This window comes from Caretta caretta, chromosome 1, assembly GCF_965140235.1.
Source record: "Caretta caretta isolate rCarCar2 chromosome 1, rCarCar1.hap1, whole genome shotgun sequence".
Taxonomy (NCBI): Eukaryota; Metazoa; Chordata; order Testudines; family Cheloniidae; genus Caretta; species Caretta caretta.
This window is the reverse complement of record NC_134206.1, coordinates 57,728,499-57,749,323: the sequence shown is the minus strand read 5'-3', so window position 1 is coordinate 57,749,323 and position 20,825 is coordinate 57,728,499. Positions and strand designations below refer to the sequence as shown.

Here is a 20,825-nt window from a genome sequence, read left to right as displayed (position 1 = left end):
TGTTGTGGGAGGTTCTTTGAAATTAGGAAGGACACTTCTGATTGCTAAGAGAGGTGGGCTGCAAAGTTTGCCTAAGACTGGCCATCCATTGCAAAATACAGAGTGGTACTTTAACTCTTCGGAATCTCTTCATAACTGAAGATGTTAAATTTCACTGATTCCTCATCCTGGGTATAAGCAGTACTATGTATACATTGGCTATTGATTATAGTTTAGTTTAAAAAAGTCTTCAGGGCAGTGGTCTCGAACAAATTGCAATAGGAAAGAGAAATAAGTGGAAGTGAGTGGGGCAGAACAAGCTGCAAGGTGCTCTTATATGCTGTGCAATGTTGCTTTTCCAGCTCCAGTCCTGTCAAGGGATTGAGCTATCTTCATGTTGGATTCATGGTTTGTTTTTAAAAGCCACCTGCAACTCTGTCTCTTTCTACAAAATGCCTCTAATGTAAAGAATTTAAGCTTCCTATTGGGAAATGCACCCACCTGCTCACAATTGGGGATACAGTGCATCTCATTGTGGCAGTGAGGGTAAAGTACTTATATGGTGAATGCATGGACTAAGGAGTTTTGTCCATTCCCTTCCCCTTGGTGGTGGTGGTTGGAAGTAAGAACAGAGCCTGCTTTAAGGTGAAAGAATGACAGTTAACACCCTGCTCAACAGCCAGGAAGCAAACCTCCCTAAAAACACAATCTTCCGAGCAATGTGAGGCCGGTGGAGGGGGGAGCGTCTCTTCATTGCCTCCCCACATCAGTCAATCATAACTTCAACAGTTGGAGAGATGGGGTGCTGCCTGTAAACCTGCTGTGTAATCACATCCATGAACATTGGCCTTGTCTTGTTGTGTTAGGAAACTCCTTAGCCCTGAGATAGGTCCTGCTCCTTTTCTCTGCTCTGCCGTTAGAGCATGGGTTGGCATACATGTGCTACCTTTAATCTAGCTAGCACATTTAAAAATAGCAGTGATGACATGGCAGCATGGGCAATACAAGTATGTATCCAGGGGCCCAGGCAGACTTGTACAGCTTCAACTGAAACCTGTGGTGCTGTGAATTCTTTGCTATTCTCAGCACTACTAGCTAAATTAAAGCTAGTGTGGGTATGTCGGCGCGTGTGGCAGTTGCACCTCCAATTCCAGTATAGACTTACTCCGTATCGTTCCATTGGCTGCAGTGCACCTGGGAAGAATTAGTTTAGTGAGTTTCATGACTTAACTCTAGGATAATTGAATATAGAAAGAAATAATAAATCATTACCATATCTCTGTATGGATATTTCATACAAACATATTAATAATCAAATCCTTTCAGATCAGAAACATTTTGTGAAATACACTTCCAACTACTCTGAAATGTTCATTCCAGAGCATGATTGTGGAGTTGCCTTAAAGTACATTGAACATTTCTTTTAGCAGTGGGTCACCCACAGTGGTATAGAAATGAAATCATCTTGTGGTGCTGTAAAACTCAAATATTTATACTGAATGTCTTGCTTTTGGGGATAGTTCTTGGTTTTTATCAGGATTTTTCAAAACTTGGAGTCAGTCAACCATTTTTCAACAGTCTTTGGAAGCTGTTCATTTTTTATTTTTTTATTTTTGTTTCAAGAGTCCAAGTTCCCAAGCAACCAGGACCTGTAAACAGCTATCTTTAATTGTATTTATGCTTCTTGTTGCCTGGGAACCCTAACGGTGCTACACACCTCACCCCAAACATACAGTAAGATTACTGAATGGTACTTGCAGTCCCAGTTGATTTGCAGTTTAGGAATAGTCTGGTTAGAAAGACAAAGGTCAGTGTTAACCTTGATCGGTGGAGAGACAATATGAGCAATCAAGAAGTGGCCATTTTGAATGTGGGAGGCTCAAAATTTACAACATGGGCTTCCACCCTGCGGAGGTTCCCAGAGTCCAGGTTAGCACGGATGTTGAATAGCAATGACCACGAATTCAGGCTGGTGAATGGACAATTCTTTGTGGACAGAGATGGAACTTTGTTTAATTACATCCTAGATTTTTTGAGGACACTCCAGCTTTCTCTGCCCACTGACTTTTCAGACTATCAGAGGCTGCAAAGAGAAGCGGACTTCTATGAGCTCCACTCCCTGGCTGATCTCCTGAGCCAGGAAAACTTGCTGAAGCCGAGACCAGAGATCTTGGAAGTGCGATTCTTGCTCCAGGAAACTCAGGCCTTTTTTCGAGTCTTTGGCTCTTGCAGCAACACTATTGAGGTACTGGCTGGATGGGTCACTATGTTTACAGAGCAGTCCTTGAGACAGAACTGGAATAATAATCCTTTCCCTTCTCAGAAGCTCCTCACTCCACTTCCTTTGGAGAGACCTTCTCATCATGACCTGGTTTTTCAATGTGGCACTGACTATTCTGCTGGTGACCAGTTAGTGGCAAGGTATTCACCTTGTGTGGCTTTTCTTTCTTGAAATAATTCCAAGACTTCTACTTCATAAAATACATGCAATTTGCTACACTGTGATGAGATCATGGGATAATCAATTGCTGGTTCAATGCCAAGAGGTGACTGATTTAACTCCTGTTATACTGATCTAACTTGTAAGTTTCCTTAACTTTTTTAATGGCTTTTTGAAAACATCTTATTCTCCTAATTCATTTGACCTTCCTCTCACCTTTTTGCTCTTTCTATATTTCTGATGTGTCTGTCCAGTGGGATGGCTGAGTCACACCGAGAAGCCATTGGAAAATGCAAAATTAAAATACAGGAGAAGAACCACTTGCCAGCAGTAATATTTTTGTGCTCTTGATTCTCTGCCTAGATAGATCCTGCTGTTTGTCCCATATGTAACTGCCTCGGTGTTCTGTCAGCCAAATGACATATCCGAAAGGGTTCACTTCTTCTGTAGTAGGCAGAATGTTTGATAACTGAAAACAAAGTCTGTGAGTTGTCTGAAGTAATAATGGGCAATCACTGAATATGTTCCTAATTGGCTGAACTGATTAGTAATGGTAGAAAATACTTTATCTTAACCACCTCTCCTTTGAGATGTTTAACTCAGAGCATGCAGGGTACCTTTCTTTTTTCTGAGGAAAGAAGGAAGCTGATCTCTCTCATTAGTGAGGTTGCTAAGTCTGAATGTGGGCTAATACAAGTTTAGAAAATTATAAAATGAGTTTTGTCACACATGCCATTCCCTTGTGCGCATAAGCATCCATAATGCTTGTAACCTACAAACTGGGAAAACTAGGAATAAATTGGATAAAGTTCTTGTGGGAAAGTTTTCCCAGATAAATGTGGAATAAGCTGGGGAAGGGAGGAGGGGAAGATAATTAAAATGGCTACAAATGCACCCCGTAGATTTCATTTTGGAGAAGGGGAGAACAGAATGATGGAAGTGGGGATGGAAAACAAAGGTGGAGTTAAGATAATGGACTTTCCTTGTTCCTTAACTATAGATGTGGGTTTTTGTTTTGAAGAATATAAATTGTATACACTACACGAGTTTGGCGGGAGAGTGGGGGCTTAAGAGCTTGGTCCTCTTGCCATTGATTTTTTCAGTGGGAAATCAGTGACCTCTATGCTAGCCATAACAGGCTCTAGTTACATAGTTTATAATGCTTTTAGAAGCTCTAAAGAGTGGCTTTATTATACAGTTGGAATTTGTCTCCATACAGGAAAAGATAACCTAGTTTATCGTCTGGGGCTCTTGGAATGCCTGGATTTTTTATGGACACTTCACTGGAATAGTTCCAGTAGGGTTATTCTCTCTTGAAATATATAAATTAAACAATTAAGAGAATGCTGGATTTAAAAAATTCAGTAGGGTTTATCTTTATCATTTTGACTTTCTTTAGCTGAATAATTGTAAGAAGCTCATTCTGGGCTTTCTCACGTAGAACATATAAGATGGCACTTAAATGGTATATAACTTATAGCTTATTGGACTAACTGTGCATCAATGTAGGTTATGGCAACTTAAAAACAGTGAGATGTAGTCTGTCATAACCTCTTTTCTGACTTTGATTAATCAAGCTACACTTTTCTGTTGAACTGCAGAGGAAAAATCTTACAAACTTATCTCTCATCAATCCTTTGTGGTTGTATGGAATCTTTACCTTTTAGTGCTTCTTGTGGACCTTTGTACTTTTTTCATGAACTATGGAGCAATTCTGCCTATTAGTTTATGCTACTTTCTAACCATATTTTTACATGGCTTTTGTTCCTTGAGGTGTCTGGATGAATTTTTAAACCTTCTGTACTTTATTCCAAGTAAAATCAGTTTACTTTAGTTGCAAATAAAGTTCATAATTGTAACTAAAAAAAGCTGCTGTGGAAGGCAAACGACCAGTAAACTTCCCTGTTAGTACGGAGAGGTGCTTTGTAATGAGGAGTGCTGCTATGTAAATGAACGCAGTTCTGCTGACTTTGCACCAGTTTGACTCTTCTTATCTGAGAAACTGCTGTACATTAATTTAATGGAGGGGAAATGACTGACAGAACGCTTATACAAAATTTAAGAGTTGTTACAATCACTTGTAAGGAAAAAGTGAACTTCATAGTGGAAAAACAAAGTGTCTATTCTGTAAAAATATCATTGGTTAAACTGAAAGAAATAGCTGTGCTTGTAATGAGGTAAAGAATCAATATATTTAGAAAACAAAGTAGAGCTGTTGATTAATCACAGTGAACTCACATGATTAACTCAAAAATTAGTTGTGATTAATTACAGTTTTAATCGCACTGTTAATAGAATACCAATTGAAATTTATTAAATATTTTTGGATGTTTTTCTACATTTTCATATATATTGTATTCTGTGTTTGTAATTGAAATCAAAGTGCATGTTATTTTTGATGATAAATATTTGCACTGTAAAAATGATACACAAAAGAAATTGTATTTTTCAGTTCACCTCCTAAAAGTACTGTAGTGCAATCTAAGTCCACTCTGTCCTACTTCTTGTTCAGCCAATTGCTAAGACAAACAAGTTTCTTTACATTTTCAGGAGATAATGCTGCCCTCTCTTTATTTACAATGTCACCAGAAAGTGAGAACAGGCATTTGCATTGCACTTTTTTAGCTGGCATTGCAAGGTATTTATGGGCCAGATAGGCTAAACATTTGTATGCCCCTTCATGCTTCAGCCACCATTCCAGAGGACAAGCTTCCATGCTGATGACACTTGTTTTAAAAAAAAAAAAATGTGTTCATTAAATTTGTGACTGAACTCCTTGGGGGAGAATTGTATGTCTCCTGCTCTGTTTTACCTGCATTCTGCCATATATTTCATGTTATAGCAGCCTCGGATGATGACCCAGCACATGTTCGTTTTAAGAACACTTTGACAGCAGATTTGACAAAACACAAAGAAGGTACCAATGAGAGAATTCTAAAGATAGCTACAGCACTCGACCTAAGGTTTAAGAATCTGAAGTGCCTTTCAAAATCTGAGAGGGACGAGGTGTGGAGCATGCTTTCAGAAGTCTTAAAAGAGCAAAACTCTGATACAGAAACTACAGAACCCGAACCACCAAAAAAGAAAATCAACTTTCTGCTGGTGGCATCTGATTCATAATGAAAATGAACATGTGTCGGTCTACACTGCTTTGGATTGTTATTGAGCAGAACCCGTCATCAGCATGGACGCATGTCCTCTGGAATGGTGCTCGAAGCATTAAGGGACATACGAATCTTTAGCGCATCTGGCACGTAAATACCTTGCAACGCCAGCTACAACAGTACCATGTGAATGCCTGTTCTCACTTTCAGGTGACACTGTGAACAATAAGCAGGCAGCATTATCTTCCGCAAATGTAAACAAACTTGTTTGTCTAAGCAATTGGCTGAACAAGTAGTAGGACTGGGAGTGGACTTGCAGGCTCTAAAATTTTACATTGTTTTATTTTTGAATGCAGTTTTTTTTGGTGCATAATTCTACAGTTGTAAGTTCAACTTTCATGATAAAGAGATTGCATTACTGTACTTGTATTAGCTGAATTGAAAAATACTATCTCTTGGTTTTTTTACAGTGCAAATACTTGTAATAAAAAATAAATATAAAGTGAGCACTGTGCATTTTGTATTCTGTGTTGTAATTGAAATCAATATATTTGAAAATGTAGAAAACATCAAAAAAAACCTGAAATGTTATTCTATTATTGTTTAACAGTGCAATTAATTGCAATTAAATCACGCGACAGCCCTAAAACTAATCTAGATTCTTGGCTAGTGTAAATCAGTGCAGCTCTGTTGCAGTCAATGGGAGTCATGCTGATTTACATCAGTTGAGAATTTGGCCCTGTTACATAAATGGTGTCATCCTCCAAGAAGGATGTTAACTCGCAATCACACTTTTCTTTTTCTCTAGGTACGTCTCTATAAAACCTGATCATAGAAAGCTGATTAATGGAACTAACGTACTAGGCCTACTGGTTGACACGTTACTTAGAGAAGGATTTCACCTTGTAAGCACCAGAACAGTCTCCGCTGAAGAAAAAGTTGAATGCTACAGTTTTGAAAGGATGAAGAGGCCAGAAACCCTTTTTCTCACTGCCAACCAAAGCCCAGAAAGCCCTGGTGGTGCACAGATGAAGTTAACTCCGATGCACACGCAGAAATGAAACCTGTTTCTTTACTACCTATCCTTTTGAATCTGGGAAGAGACACGTGTAGACACTACTAACCCCACTATTTCTTTTTTATTTGAAATTGCAACTATGGAGGGTGGTAACAACTGTCAATTTTTATAAATTTCTCAAAAAATCAGTTTCCCTCCTTTTCCTGCAGTCATTTAACAGAGAAGCCAAGTTCTTGTTTTTTCTCTATTAACCCTTTTCTGGAGCAAGGGAGAATACTGATGCAATATTGAATATGTAGTCCAGAATCAAGCAGTTAAACATGTGCAAGACAATTTCCAAAACTGAGATCGGCATAATGGAAAAAATGAACCATTTGGGGAATAAAGGGAGTCCCTAAATAAACGTTCTTGCACTCATTGCAGAATACCACCAAGGCGACTTTAAATATGACAACAGCAAGTGAAGTAGTAATAAACAGGGCCCATAGAGCCTTCTCTTCACCTTCCTTTAGAAGGTTTTATAGATGGCTGGAGAAATCTGAATTTGAATGATGACATACTGTTTCTGCAAGCAAAAACTACAGACACAATCTTTCAATTAGGTGAAAGCAGCATTGTGAAAATATCACAGATATGCCCTGTCCCACTCTTTTTATCTATGAAACCACCATTAGTTTAGTGTATTCTCTCCTCTTGCAGGATCCCTCAAGAAAAGAACCTATTAAACTGTCCCTCAATGCTCCGAACTTGATAAATGTAATATTAAAAAAGATCTGCTATGCAGTGCATGGCAGGCTCTCATGAAAGGTCAGTTAATTAGTAGTGTCCCAATTACAAAAATAAAGAAAAGACTGAATTGTTCTTCAGAAGAAACAAATAGGCTGGAATTCAACTAAAATAGTTCAAAGAACTTTTCAGCACTTGCCAAATGTGAAAAACAGCTAGGATGAAGGCTGGCAAAGGTGACTTTAAGACATGGTCACACTGCAGTGCCAGACTGGCCTGAACCAGAAATTAGAGTAGCCTCTTGACTACTCTTAAATTACTCTGGTTTGTAGCAGTTCTAGGAATGTGGGAGTGTAGCAGGTTCTGGATCCATCTCTTTGTCCTTGAGGTGTGTGACTATGCCAGGAAAGGGTGGTATAGTGGTGGACTCTGCCAATTAAGGATTTCCCCTACTCTGGTTAGGCCTATTAATGGCAACTTTTGGATGGTACAAAGGAGGTTGGGACAGGATCTGGCCCAATAGATCACTACTATTAAGGACAGGTTTCAGAGTAGCAGCCGCGTTAGTCTGTATTCACAAAAAGAAAAAGAGTACTTGTGGCACCTTAGAGACTAACAAATTTATTTGAGCATAAGTTGCATCCGATGAAGTGAGCTACAGCTCATGAAAGCTTATGCTCAAATAAATTTGTTAGTCTCTAAGGTGCCACAAGTACTCCTTTTCTTTTTACTATTAAGGAGACATTACTGAGTTGCCAAGAAATCAAAGACCATTTTGGATGTTTGCATCTATGTGGCTTCCTAGTATTGAATTTTTATAAAAGTTACCATGAACGTCTCCAGTCAAGAAGACAATCAATGACAGTAAGAAATGCAGATGTACATGACAACCCCCTTAATGGGCAAAGAAAGAAAATGGACTTAAGACTGTACCTAAGATCTATAACTAAAACAATACCTGATAAACAACAATGAAGTGTAGACTGACTAACTTTTAATAAGCTTTTGTAATGGAAAATATTGTGTTGATTCACATACTGCAGAAATCCTGATAATGTTTTATTTTCATTCTTAATCATATTGAAATTAAAAAAAAAAAATCCAAGAGATGAAACTTTTTAAAAGTACTTTCTCCCTTCTAATGGATTATCTGTTGTCTTGATCCACTTTCCATAGTCCAAGCTGATCATTTTAAAGTATTTTAACAAATATTTTACTAGTGCAATTCCTGCTGGGCTAATAATTCTCAATGTTTCTGGGTCCTGTGGCTATTTAAGTGAAGTGAGCTGTAGCTCACAAAAGCTTATGCTCAAATAAATTGGTTAGTCTCTAAGGTGCCACAAGTACTCCTTTTTACACCAAATTTTGTTATTCAGGGTTCTTACTGATGGTTGCTTAAAAACCTGTGTGTGTGTGTGTGTGTGTGTGATATAAAAGGAAAATGCATATTTGAAACACAGGTGTTTTAGCCAAAAAGTGTCTAACCCAGTTTTCTATCCTGTATGTACTTAGAGGTAGACGACCTTAGCTTTTGAAGACTATTTTGCACTAAGATGGCTACTTCAATGGAAAGCATATGTACAAAAAGTGATAGTGCACGTGGTCAGGCTAAAAATATTTTAACACAGGGCTAGCTTGAGGCTGTGACTAAATGTCTGTAGTAACTTGAGGCAGAGGTGAAAGTGCACTTCACTGACAAGTTACTATAAAATGGCACCTTCTTGCTGCAACAGCTCCCTGTTGGTGTGAATCACCATTGCCCTGCACCCTTTGTGGTCTATTACACCAATGCAAAGTGGGTGTTACCAATTCAGAATGATAGTTTTCTACACTCAATCTGCAAGTGTGAATGGCTACACAGGGTGCAGGGTAATGCTGAATCACAGAGTGTTTTCAGTTGTCTTACATTAGTGAAATTTTTACTGCTCTACTCCTTTCAGTGCCAAACCGATGCTGCTGCAGAGAGTGTAGCTGAGTTATGTATGGTTTGTTTTTTTTTTCAGGTGCACTGTTGACAGAATTGTTTACACGGTTCCAGTTGGTTACATTGGGGCAGTCCTATAGATTGTGATTGCACAGGTATAAGTGAAGGTCTCATTCGGCCTGCAAAACCTTCATGAAGGGTGCTGGTGTGTAGGAAGGGAAGAAGCCTGGTTGACTGAGACTGGGTGCCTTGGTAAACCTGCTAGCCAGAAAAAACATGCTTACTTGTAAACTGAGTTCTTCCTTAAAGAAATCTTGGTGAGAATAAACAATGGCACAGCACAATAGAATTCCTACTGTCACTTTTCCGAGTAGAACCACAGTGTGAAAGTTGGCCAACCTGTCATATGCATCAGAGCTAGGAATAGAACCTTGGTCTCCTGAGTTTCAGCAGTCCCATCTTCTCTCTCTCTTTAAGTAAATGTGAATAGATTTTTGTCATATTTGAGCTACTCCATTTTGTTGTTTTAAAATTGGAGTTTGTAGCCACTGGCTTCATCTACTCTTCTCCCCTCTCCAGTCCTAGGAGATGGTCCATATTTAAACGGATCTTTTGGTCACAGCAAATAAGGTTTTTTCCCCCCTCATAGTAATGTCAATAAGTCGTCTTGAGGTGAGCATCATAATGCATAGAAGGGGTTTGGTTTAAGTTACTAACACTTTCTCTCTCCCCCGCCACCCCCCGGCAGTTCTCCTCTAAATATAGCAAATGAGTTGTAGACTGCCCTAAATTTTGGTATTCAGTAACATGTATGGTGTATCTGCAGACCTGAGGTGTCCCTGCAGTCATGTCTGAGGGCTTGTCTACACTACCGCGTGCTGTCCATCTAAGATACGCAACTTCAGCTACGTGAATAGTGTAGCTGAAGTCGACGTATTTAGATCTACTTACTGCGGTGTCTTCACTGTGGCAAGTCGACAGCTGACGCTCTCCCGTCGACTCCACTTGTGCTTCTTGTTCTGGTGGAGTACCGGAATCGACGGGAGAGCGCTCGGCACTAGATGTGATAAATGGACCCCTGCTGGATCGATTGCTGCCTGCCAATCTGGCAGGTAATGTAGACAAGCCCTGAGTGTTGATGAAGTAGTTTTTTTTGCCTCTGCCTTTTTTTAAACAAGGGATTACTGGATATAAAGGAAACCAGACCTGAAATACGAGACTGCCTTCTGTTTTTAGTGTAATCTGCCCTCCGTATTCTTCTGTGGTTTCATTAGAGAAATAGTAAATCCCTCTGAAAAGCATTAATGACTGGCTATTAGATCTGCAAAAAGCAAATGCATAAGGAACACATTGGCTAGACTATCTTCTTTCCTTTTTTCAATCACTGCTTCTATCTTTTCTTTATAACTGGAACTTGTCTAGCACTTTTTATGCAAGGCTCTCAAAGGGCTTTATCAATATTTTAAGCTTTTGATGCCCTTGTCAAGTAGGGTAGTATTATCCCACTTTACAAGGGTGGATCTTTAGTGGTATATTCTCGTTCTTTTAAAAAAAACTGTTAAACTCCTTTACAGCTCTGGGGGGGGGGGGGGTCTTTTAAAGATTTATTTTTCATCTTTTGTGAGATGCGGTGGTCTATTTCCAACTTTAATATACAATAAGCTGCTGACGCTAACTTGGGAGAGTCTGTACTATAAGGTATTTTGTATCTCTAGTGATAGCTTTGTAGATACTGGATAAAGAATGAAAGCCCTTCAGGAATTAAGAAAACTGCAGTCTTGAATATCTTGTGCTCTGTGCGTGTGCTACTTATTAATTAGTTAAAATGGATTTTTAAATAAAGATTTTGCTTGAGTTGGGAGAAAGAAAAGACAAATCAGCTGGTTTATTTGCCATGCTAATGAAAAACTACCACTCTTTGTACAGTTCTTGCTAGCATACTTGAACTGCATAAGAAAACAATGAAGAATACCAGGCCATGTTCTGGTATGTGACTATTTAACACATGCTGGGTGAAAGAATGATACCATGATGATTGCTTCCTATCTCCTCTCCTGCACACATGCAAAGAGCGGTTGGAACATCATGTTTCTAGGTACTAGAGTTGGAGGAAGCTTTCTTCTGCAATAGACTTTCCCTTTATACTGTATTTTGCTTAGTTTCAATCTAAAGTGCTGAAAAGGAATTTAATCACAGTGGGGGGTGAGCAGGGCTTGATCTGTCCTTGAAATGGACGCAGCTGTGGTATATGCCGTACAGGCTAGCTGAGAAGTACTCTTCTGGTCCAGTATGGATTTTGCTTTTAGATGTAAGTGCGAGCTGCGAATTAGAAGTCTATTCTTAGATCATAGTAATGCCTGGTTAGCTTTGTAAAATTGTCAAGGAGATTTACACCCCAGTTGCTGGAAAGTGGTATCGAATGTTAAGTGGGTAGCAGCCGCTCGACCACCCACAAGCCACCTTCTCCCTGCCTCTTCGGCTTTGTTCCTGGTTTGTGCTGACCTAGTGCAGCTGCACAGCTTTATTTTTATTAATTTCCCCCCCCTTCAGCCCCCCCCCCCCCAACAATGAACACCTACAATCAAATTTCAGTCCATCCTAAGGAAATCCAACTCTCCACCAAATGTTGTATTGATCTGTTCCCACTAGATGCTGCTGAAGCCAAGCATATAAAACAGCAGCTCTCAAACTTCATTGCACTGTGACCCCCTTCTGACAACACAAATTACTACATGACCCCAGGAGGGGGGAACCGAAGCCCGAGCTCCACCACTGGGCGGGGGGGCCAAAGCTGGGGGCCAAAGGCTAGTGCCCTGGCTGGGGGGCATGTAATCGTTATCCTGTGTGGTGAGGCTTCGGCTTCAGCCCCGGGCGGTGGGGCTTAGGCCCTGGACCCCAGCAAGTCTAACACCAGCCTTTGCGACCGCATTAAAATGGGGTTGTGATGCAACCCACAGTTTGAGAACTCCTAAAATAAAAGACCAAATCAAAGTGATGATAGAGAATGCTCCTCTGTGAGGGCTGTGTATAAATTTTATGTCCTCAGAAACCACTACAGGGGCAAGGGAATATGTACTGGGGCTTTGATCCCTGTGAATCTTCAGCAGCCCACTAAACTTTGTATCAACAATATAATAAGTCACATAAAATAAAGAAGTAGGACCTAGCAGACCAGCTGTTTGTTTTTGAAGGTCTGTTGGTTATGGTAGCCCTGAAAGTTGTCCCATCCTTTGACACTGCTTCTTCTGCCCAGCCTCCTGCAGTAGGTAGGCCTCAATTAGAGAATACCACGTAGTGACTAGTAAATGGATCTACCAACATTAACTAGAGTAGTTTGGCGCTGATTGCAGAAAGGCCTAGAGCCGTGTATGTTTTCAAATGATTGTGTGGGATATGAATGATCAGTCCTCACATGAAATATAGACTAAATCGACTTCTGTCTAAAAAAAACAAATGTCACTTTTCTAGAGCATGACAACATTTCAGCTGCAGTATAACCCCCAAATTATTTGCTATAAGACTACCGTCTTGTGTATACAATTCTTCCCCTGGCTCTTCCATTGCTACCGCTGTAATGTGACGGTTCACTCAGTAGGTAACTTCCTTCTAGTGGAACAAGATAGATCTCATTCCCAAAGTAAATCCTCAGAAATGCTGGAAACAGCAATGTGTGAGCCTACTACAGGGAACTCATCTGCATTTTCACCTCTCCAAATAACTGGTTATCAAAATGAAGTAAGTCAAGTGCTGGCTGTCTGCCTAAACTGCTGAAGGATTAAGCACTGCAACACTACCTATTGCATCACAATTATGACAAAATACAAGAGATTAAAAACACTATGGTTGGGATTTTCAAAAGGGAGATAGGCACCTAATTCCCACTGAAATTCAACAGGAGTCTGAAGCCTACTTCCCTGAAGCTCCTTTGAAAACCACAGCCTCCAACAATTTTATATTTTATAGCCAGTAGTAGCAAAAATAAAAATGTAATAAAAATAGACTATCAACCCTGGGACAGTAATTTCATGATATTACATTTAGTGGCAAAGCTTTACTGATTCTTGTTCCTTCTCTCATTTCTGCACCTTTCTTTGGGCTATCTCCTGACACCCGCAACCCGCTCCGAGGGGTAACACCACCGCTATTGATGGAATGGTAGGAAAGGTGCTAGCGGAAGGATCCCAGGGATCTGCCTGGGAAGGTGATCTCACTCTTCTATTGGAGACACGGTGGGTGGCAGCTGCCTCTCTGGTGCCTCTGTTCTCAGATGCGGGAAGAGTCCATAAGTCAGCCTGTGGGAAGGGAGTGCTGTGTAAACAGGGATGTGCACATTGTTCTTCTCCATTCTCCCGGAGAAGCTGCCTAAAAATTACTATAAGGAGGTAAACAGGCAAAGGCTAAAAATAGAAAAGAGGGCAGAGTCTATGTAAAGAGTGTAAATAGAGAACGATATTATAGTGGACCTAGCTACATTGTGCTAGCTGCTCCTGCATCCATCCTCCCATCCAGCCCCCTCTCTCTAAATGCCTTACTCCCCTTCTGTGCTTATAATGCTCCCAGCTCCTCCTCTTCCATTCACTCCCCACCAACTCCTGTTCCCTTCCCCTATTCCCTACCCCTTGGCTCCTATAACTTCCCTGTATTTTAGTCAGATTGCTTCCTCCTCTGCTGCCTGGGAGCCACCTGGGGGAGAATTGAGAGCACACGAGAGTCCGTCTCTTTGATCTTCATTACAGTATGTGAACATTGAAGGATTGCAAGTCTCAAACCCAAGGAACTCAAACAGTGCTCAGACCACAGCCACCACCTAGGAGCTTGCTGGTACTGGGCACGGAGTATGAGATGATGGACTCAAGCTCTCCCTGGCACTGGCCACAAAAGCTCCAACAGGAAGAGACATTCAGCCTCTCCAATTGGCTCAAACTCACTATTTAAGCCAGAAGGAGGAACAGGCAGTCATCTAACCAACCAAGTAAATCTCTGGCTGGCTGCTACATTGGACCCTTTCTTCTCACCTGACTCCTAAGCCCTGCCTCATTCCTGATTCCTGCCTTCCTGTCCTGTTCCTGGTGCCTGTCCTCCTGCCTTGTTCCAGATCCCGAGTTCTATGATCCACCTCTGGCTACTGACTCCAACTCTACCCTTGGTTTGGATTCCAGACCCTGATTCCAGCTCTGACCCTTGGCTTGACTCAGGATTCTTGTCTTTGACCTCTGGTTTCTGACCACAACAACTCTGACCATGAGGTCTGATCACTTAAATCCCAGATTATGACACACGGTCTGACACCACAGTGGCCCTTGGCAGCCAGGAGGAGGAATTGCAAGGAAAATCTACTTGAGCCCCCCTAGGCCCAGGATGCAACATGCTCAGTCACTCTGTGGGAAAGGTGCATGCACAGCCTGTTCAGTATTTAGGTCAAGGAACCCTCAGGGGAAGGAGCCTGCTCAGTGAGGATGGAATCCAGATAATTTAGCCACGAAACTCTAAATGGTCTCTACTGAGTATGTGCACATTGAGATTTTTCGGAGGTTTACAGCTTGGCCAGATTTTGACAGGAACATAACAAGGCACATCCCTGAGATGTAATAATTTTATGAACAGTGTATGTGAGATGATTAGTGAGATAAAGTTACTGTGTAACTATGGTAGGATATTAAAACTTTGTGTATGACTGTATTGTTCTAACTTATTTTGGGGGTAGTTGAATGTTTATTATATGCCCATAATACTTTAATTCCATGGGGTCTGTGCATGAAGGAACACAATGGCTTACCAGATGGAAGCATCCACGCATACACTTGAAAGACAATGGGATAACCTGTTAGCTTCAAGGATCCTGGATCTTGTCTCTAACAAGTTGCAAGCCTTGTTTTACCAAAGCTGTGTTCCTAGAGATCAAAAGAACACTGAACAGTTAAAAAGCCCTTCTCAGGAGAAGAACAGTGGTCAGTTGTCCAAGACTGACCAGGGAGACAGTCTGATGCAGGGAGAGTCTCTATGGAGGGAGCCTGAAGAAGCTGGGCTTTCCCAGATCCAGGGAACAGTAAGCCAAAGGGAAAATCAGGCATGGGTATAGACTGGTTTATTGTTTCTAAAATGTGTTTTATTTGAAATGCTTTTTTTCTAATAAATAATACTCTGCTTTACGAAGGCTTCCTAGCTACTGATTACTACTGTCATGCTCTTGGAGTGAACAGAACTGAAGGGTCTGAGTCTGTTAGACCTCCGGAGGTAATCACAGGGGATTGTAGCCAGGACTCAATCTGAGAGTGGGAGAATTGTATGATTCTGTCCCAAGAAAGGTGGTGATGTGAGGCCTGAGACCTGAGAGTGGGTGCACTCGAAGAGACCAGGAGGCATCAGAGGTGCAGTTAGACCAGTAACTGTGGCACTCAAAACAAAATATTTTCCTCTAATCTTATTATTGGAAATGGCTGAACTGTTTTGCAGAAACTTTAAAATAAAAATTCAGTCAGAGACAGACACCCAACATGGGAAACTTCAGCCTGACTGGTTAAAGTTTAACAATGTTACAAACCACTGAAATAAGGGTCGTCTTATAATGGAAAGTGTTGTGCAACCTTACCTTTATTCAGAGCTACCCATTCAACGTTTAATAACAGGCACTATATGAATAATTTTCATCCACATCATGCTTCATTCTCGTGTGGAAGTGAAGAAATGTTTCTTTTTGCCCTAGTCAAACCTAGAAATTGGACCCAGGAATTAAAAGGGAAAATATACAATATGAAGAACAAATAACCAAAGATATTAAAGAAAATAATAGATTTTTTTAAAGACGTTTCATTCAAGAAAGCTTTTTGTCTATCCTTAGGTCCTATATAGTACCAAAGGGGGAAATGAAAGAGAATGGAAAAGTTATACAGAAGTTTAATGCAAATAATTCATTTGTTTTTAATATAGAAGGCAATAGAGAAATTAATATCCCAAGGGCATGTTTTACGGGAAATTAGAGTATAGCTTTAACAGACCTGGAGGTCTCTAAGGAAGAGGTTATGGGCAGCTTGAGAAACTCAAGTGCAGTAAATCTCCAGGAGTACATGCTATTTATCCAAGAGCTCTGAAAGAAATAAAATGTGAAAACGTGGAGACCATGATAAAGATTTTTCAATTATCCCTAAGAACACCAAATATTCCTCAAGATTGGACAATTGTTCATAGTTAACCATCCTCAGAAGAGAACGTAAAGGTCACCTTCACTGTAGACCAGAGTCACACCACAGTTTCTGAGGAAATTGATTGAGAATATTTTTAACAATAGGGTAATGTGCAGGATAAGTATAAGTGGATGGGGTAATAGCATCACAGATTCCAGGGTAAACTGTGCTTTCTAACTTTTTAAAAATATTTGAAAGGAACACAGATTACTTGGATTTTCCATGATAACATTAAGGAAAACAAATAACCACAAGTTATGGAGCAGTCTAATTGTGGATTAGGAAATAAAGAATCAGAGTAACTAGGCACTCTACAGAGTAGAAAGAAATTGTAATCCTTGCCCACACAAGGTTGTTTGCCATTTCCTTTGCCCAGAATAGCCCCCATCAATCCTACTGCAGCACTATTTGGGGAGGAAGATTGCAAGTCCCCACTGGCACAGAGAGCATGCAGAAGGTGGGAGGGAATATGGTCAGAGTATGTTGTACCCAGTGACCTCTGGCTGCAGAACAGTCTATTGGGAGTCACTGTTGTTGGGCAAAATTTAGAGCAGCCAGAAGGCTACTCTAAATTTTGCTGGAGACTGGTCTTCCCCGCAGCGGGTCCAGGGATAGTGAGAGATTTAAAACCACCTTTGCCTCCACTCTTTTCTGCTATGTCAAGTAGAACTTGAGACACTGAGGATCTGGGCCCTGATTTATAAATAAGTTTTAGCTATCTCAATCTTCAATTATAAGCAATGGGAAGGTATAACTATAGCTTGTTTTAATGATTGCTTGTCAATTATATGTATCTCAAAAGCTATTTTTACTTTGTCTTTGGTTTCTGATTTAGTAAATGTATAGGTAATACTTACTCTTGCCTTGAGTGTGGGGACTGGGCTAGAAAACCTCTCGAGGGCCCTTCCAGTCCTATGATTCTGTGATCTTAGGGGAAAACATGGATCTTGGACTGTAGAACGGTATCAACAAGACAAACAAAATATTAAAATAATATTATCACTACTCTTTGAAATCTCAACTGAGGCTCTGAAACCAGCAAGCTCCTTTACAGGGCTATCATTCAACTTCCCTCGCCCTCTCTCCCCACAAGATTCTACACTATCTGTCAGCTGGCAAAGAGACCCTAACTCCTTGGTTGGCACTGTTATAAGACTACTGTGAAAACAATGCAACAGATTAGAAATATATCCCCTTGCAACAAATATTTTAAAACTTTGCTGTTGTTTCACGACTCTGCTGTGATTCTGGAAAATTAGCAAAGGCAGTTTGGGTGAAAATTTTAAAGAGGCCCCAAATTAAGCCTCTAATTTTGAACCACAATAGAGAATTGTAGGTAGAAATATGGTACATAGATGCTTAACTAAGTGATCTGCAGTTGCAATCAGGTAGATGAATATCCAAATATTAGTCCTTGTTCCCATAAGGAATTGTGAGTGAAAGTTTCCGCTGGAAGCAACTACAAAAATAAATCAGGTTTTTGGACCAAAATGTAAGGACACGTTGCCAATTTTGGATAACTGAAATTCAAGATTAAGACTGAGTCAATTATTACTTCTTAACAGGGTTTTCTATGGTACTCGTCACTGTAGTATCTCAGTATCTAAAAACATTACTGAATTTATCTTCACAACACCTTTGTGATGTAGGGAAGGACTGTCCCACTTTATAGATGGAAAACTAAGGCACAGAGAGGTTAAGCATCAGATTTTTCAAAGGTATTTAGGCAACTGACTCCTGGAGCTAGGCACCTATATACCTGTAAAATCTGGCCATAAGTAACTTACCCAAGGTTCTACAGGAGATCTGTGGCACAACTAGGAATTGAAACCATGTCTCCTGATCTATGGGTCTATGTGTCAATCACGCCAGTGTCTCTCTCTTTAGGGGGTCTGTTCCCTATGTGCCTACTTTATTTTATTAGGTGAGGGGACAGACTTTGCTTCTTTGCTTATGGGTGGGATTTTCAAAAGTGCTCAGCATTGGCCTAACTGCATCCATTGAAGCCAAGGAGCGTTTTGAAAACCTATAACATATCTGAAGCAAAAAGATGATGTCCCCAAGTCATGGATCATGAGGCTTTGTCCCCCTGGAAGTAGGAGGCCTCTTGGAACTTCCATTGGGGTGATGGACTTCCACACTGTCCCAACTTATACTGTGCCTGTTAGGCACAAGAGAGCTTTGTGACTAAACCTTCTGGGCAGGACTGTTGTGCATGTGTGTGTATAGTGCTTGCTACACCTTGGGTACCAAATGGATATACTAGTTACAAGGCAGCCCTTTAAAGAAGAATTGAAGTCTAAATATTTGTAAGTGACTAGTGATTGTGTGTGCCTCAATATTGAGGTACTCAGCTTAAGAAACCCATTAAGCGGTCTGCTTTTCAGGAAGTGGTGAACATTTGCTTCCCCCCAAAATGAAGTCTCTTTAAAGGTGTCTCAACTTGGGCACCCCAAAATTGAGGCACCCCCATTCACTAGCCCCTTTTGAAAGTTCAGGCCTGGGGCTGTTTGGTAACTTGCATCTAAATGGACAACAGCCAGCTCAGAAGGACAACTGTGTTAAAAGCTTAACTAGCCTGCACAAAATAGAAGGAAGAAGTTAGAAAAGGTAAGAAGCAACACAGAAAAAAAAGGGTCTCCTTGGTAGTATTGTACCTTATTAAATTGAGAGTTGATGATATATGTAGTCTGAACTTAGAATCATAGAATATTAGGGTTGGAAGAGACCTCAGGAGGTCTCTGAAGGTGTCAGACTTTTAACTGGCGAAAAAGCAGAAGCTGCTGTAGAGATCCCTGTGGCCTAGTCAGAATAGTCTGAAAATAAGGCTGAAGCCTACATTTGACAAATTTGAACTCTCAAACATTCTCCCCCTGCTCTTTATGTTTTTTGTTTTCCTTGGATTTTGGGGGTGGTAATACTTCCCCAAAATTATGTCAGACTAATGTACACTGTCCTAGAATATGTGTCTAATATTTTAATGAGGCGGTCTTAATTTGTACCAGAAGGACCAAACATTCAAGTCTTCACTGTGGACCTTTGGAACTGAGCTTCAGTTAAGCCTTCTAGGCACTGACAGACTCTCAACTTTCTACATGGATTATCTTAGAGACAAAAGGAGCAACGTTTGTGACTAAATTGGTAGATGGTACAACAAGAAAAAATGTTTGTTTTTTTATTTGTAACCATCTAAGACAGGTGAATCTAAAAGCAGCTTAGGGAAGGCAAGCGAATGCTGAATTAAACTAGAATTATTTTCTGGAGCCTCCATGACACTGCAGCCAACAGGGGGCTGTCTGGGTACATGATTTCATGCATCTTTTAGCTAAATAAGTGATCCAAATGTACAACATATCGTCAGGCACATTATGGGTTTCAGACAATCCCTAAGTAATTGGTAGTTCCAGAAGTCAATTAACAGATAGCAGTCCCATAAATGCAATTCTTTACCATCTTTGCCTGATAACACCTTGTATATCTTTCTTGTCTCTGAACACCATATGTCAGAAGACACAACAAAAATAGCTTATTCGAGAAGTGAGAAAACTTTGTGTTATTTTATATCATTCCTCTACATCTATACTGAAGCTGGCAGCATGCTTCCTAGCTTGGGTAGACATATATGCGCTGGCTCTGCTTGAGATACTGCACAAAAAGTACCAAAGTAGCCAGGGGTAGCATGGGCAGCTGCTTGGGCTAGCCACCTGAGTACAACCTGCCCAGACCCCCTGGGTTTGTACTCAGGCAGCTAGCCTGAGCAGCTGCCTCTGGTACCTGACTACAGGGTATTTTTAGTGCTCTAGCTCAAGCAGAGCTAGCATATCTCTGTCTACCTGAGCTGCGAAGCCTACTCCCAGCTGCAGGATAGACGTACTCTTATTAATGACGTGAGAGGCATGGCACAACTACTTGGAGTATGCCGAAGTTATGTCTATACCAGTTCTATTGTGTTAAGATTGTATGTATAAATGAGGCCTGGTCTACAGTAAAAAGTTAGGTCAATCCAGTGACATCGCTTAGGGGTATGACAAATCTACACCCCTGAGCGACATAGTTAAGTCAGTATAACCCCCAGTGCACTAGCCTCTCAGGGAGGTGAATTACCTACGCTGACAGGAGAACTCCTCTTATTTACGTAGGTAGTGTCTATACCAGAGGTGGGCAAACTACAGCCTGCGGGCCACATCTGTCCCGCGGGACCCTCCTACCCGGCCCCTGAACTCCTGGCCCGGGAGACTCGCCCCGGCCCCTTTGCAGCCTCAGCTCACTGCACCACCAGCGCAATGCTCTGGGTGGCGGAGCTGCGAGCCGGGCCTGACCCGGTGCTCTGTGCTGCGCAGTGCGTGGCTGGCTTGAGATGGGCGGCATGGCTGTAGCGCCACCAGCCACGGGTGCTCCAGGCCGTGCAGTGAGGGGGCAGGGAGTGGGGGGGGGGGTTGGATAGAGGGCAGCG

At 41.1% G+C, this 20,825-nt stretch overlaps 1 protein-coding gene across 2 annotated transcripts; it reads left to right on the top strand.

Annotated features, from left to right (window-relative positions):
* Positions 1 to 117: 117 nt before the first annotated feature.
* Positions 118 to 15,340, top strand: KCNRG (potassium channel regulator). Of its 2 annotated transcripts, XM_075128348.1 has the most exons (3): positions 118 to 2,224; positions 2,303 to 2,400; positions 6,332 to 15,340. In XM_075128348.1, the coding sequence occupies exons 1-3, from the start codon at positions 1,727 to 1,729 to the stop codon at positions 6,582 to 6,584; spliced, it is 849 nt and encodes a 282-aa protein (XP_074984449.1). In that variant the 5' UTR covers positions 118 to 1,726; the 3' UTR covers positions 6,585 to 15,340. The 2 variants fall into 2 exon arrangements, with proteins under 2 accessions (XP_074984449.1, XP_048705441.2); XM_048849484.2 differs by having other exon boundaries at positions 118 to 2,400.
* Positions 15,341 to 20,825: the final 5,485 nt, after the last annotated feature.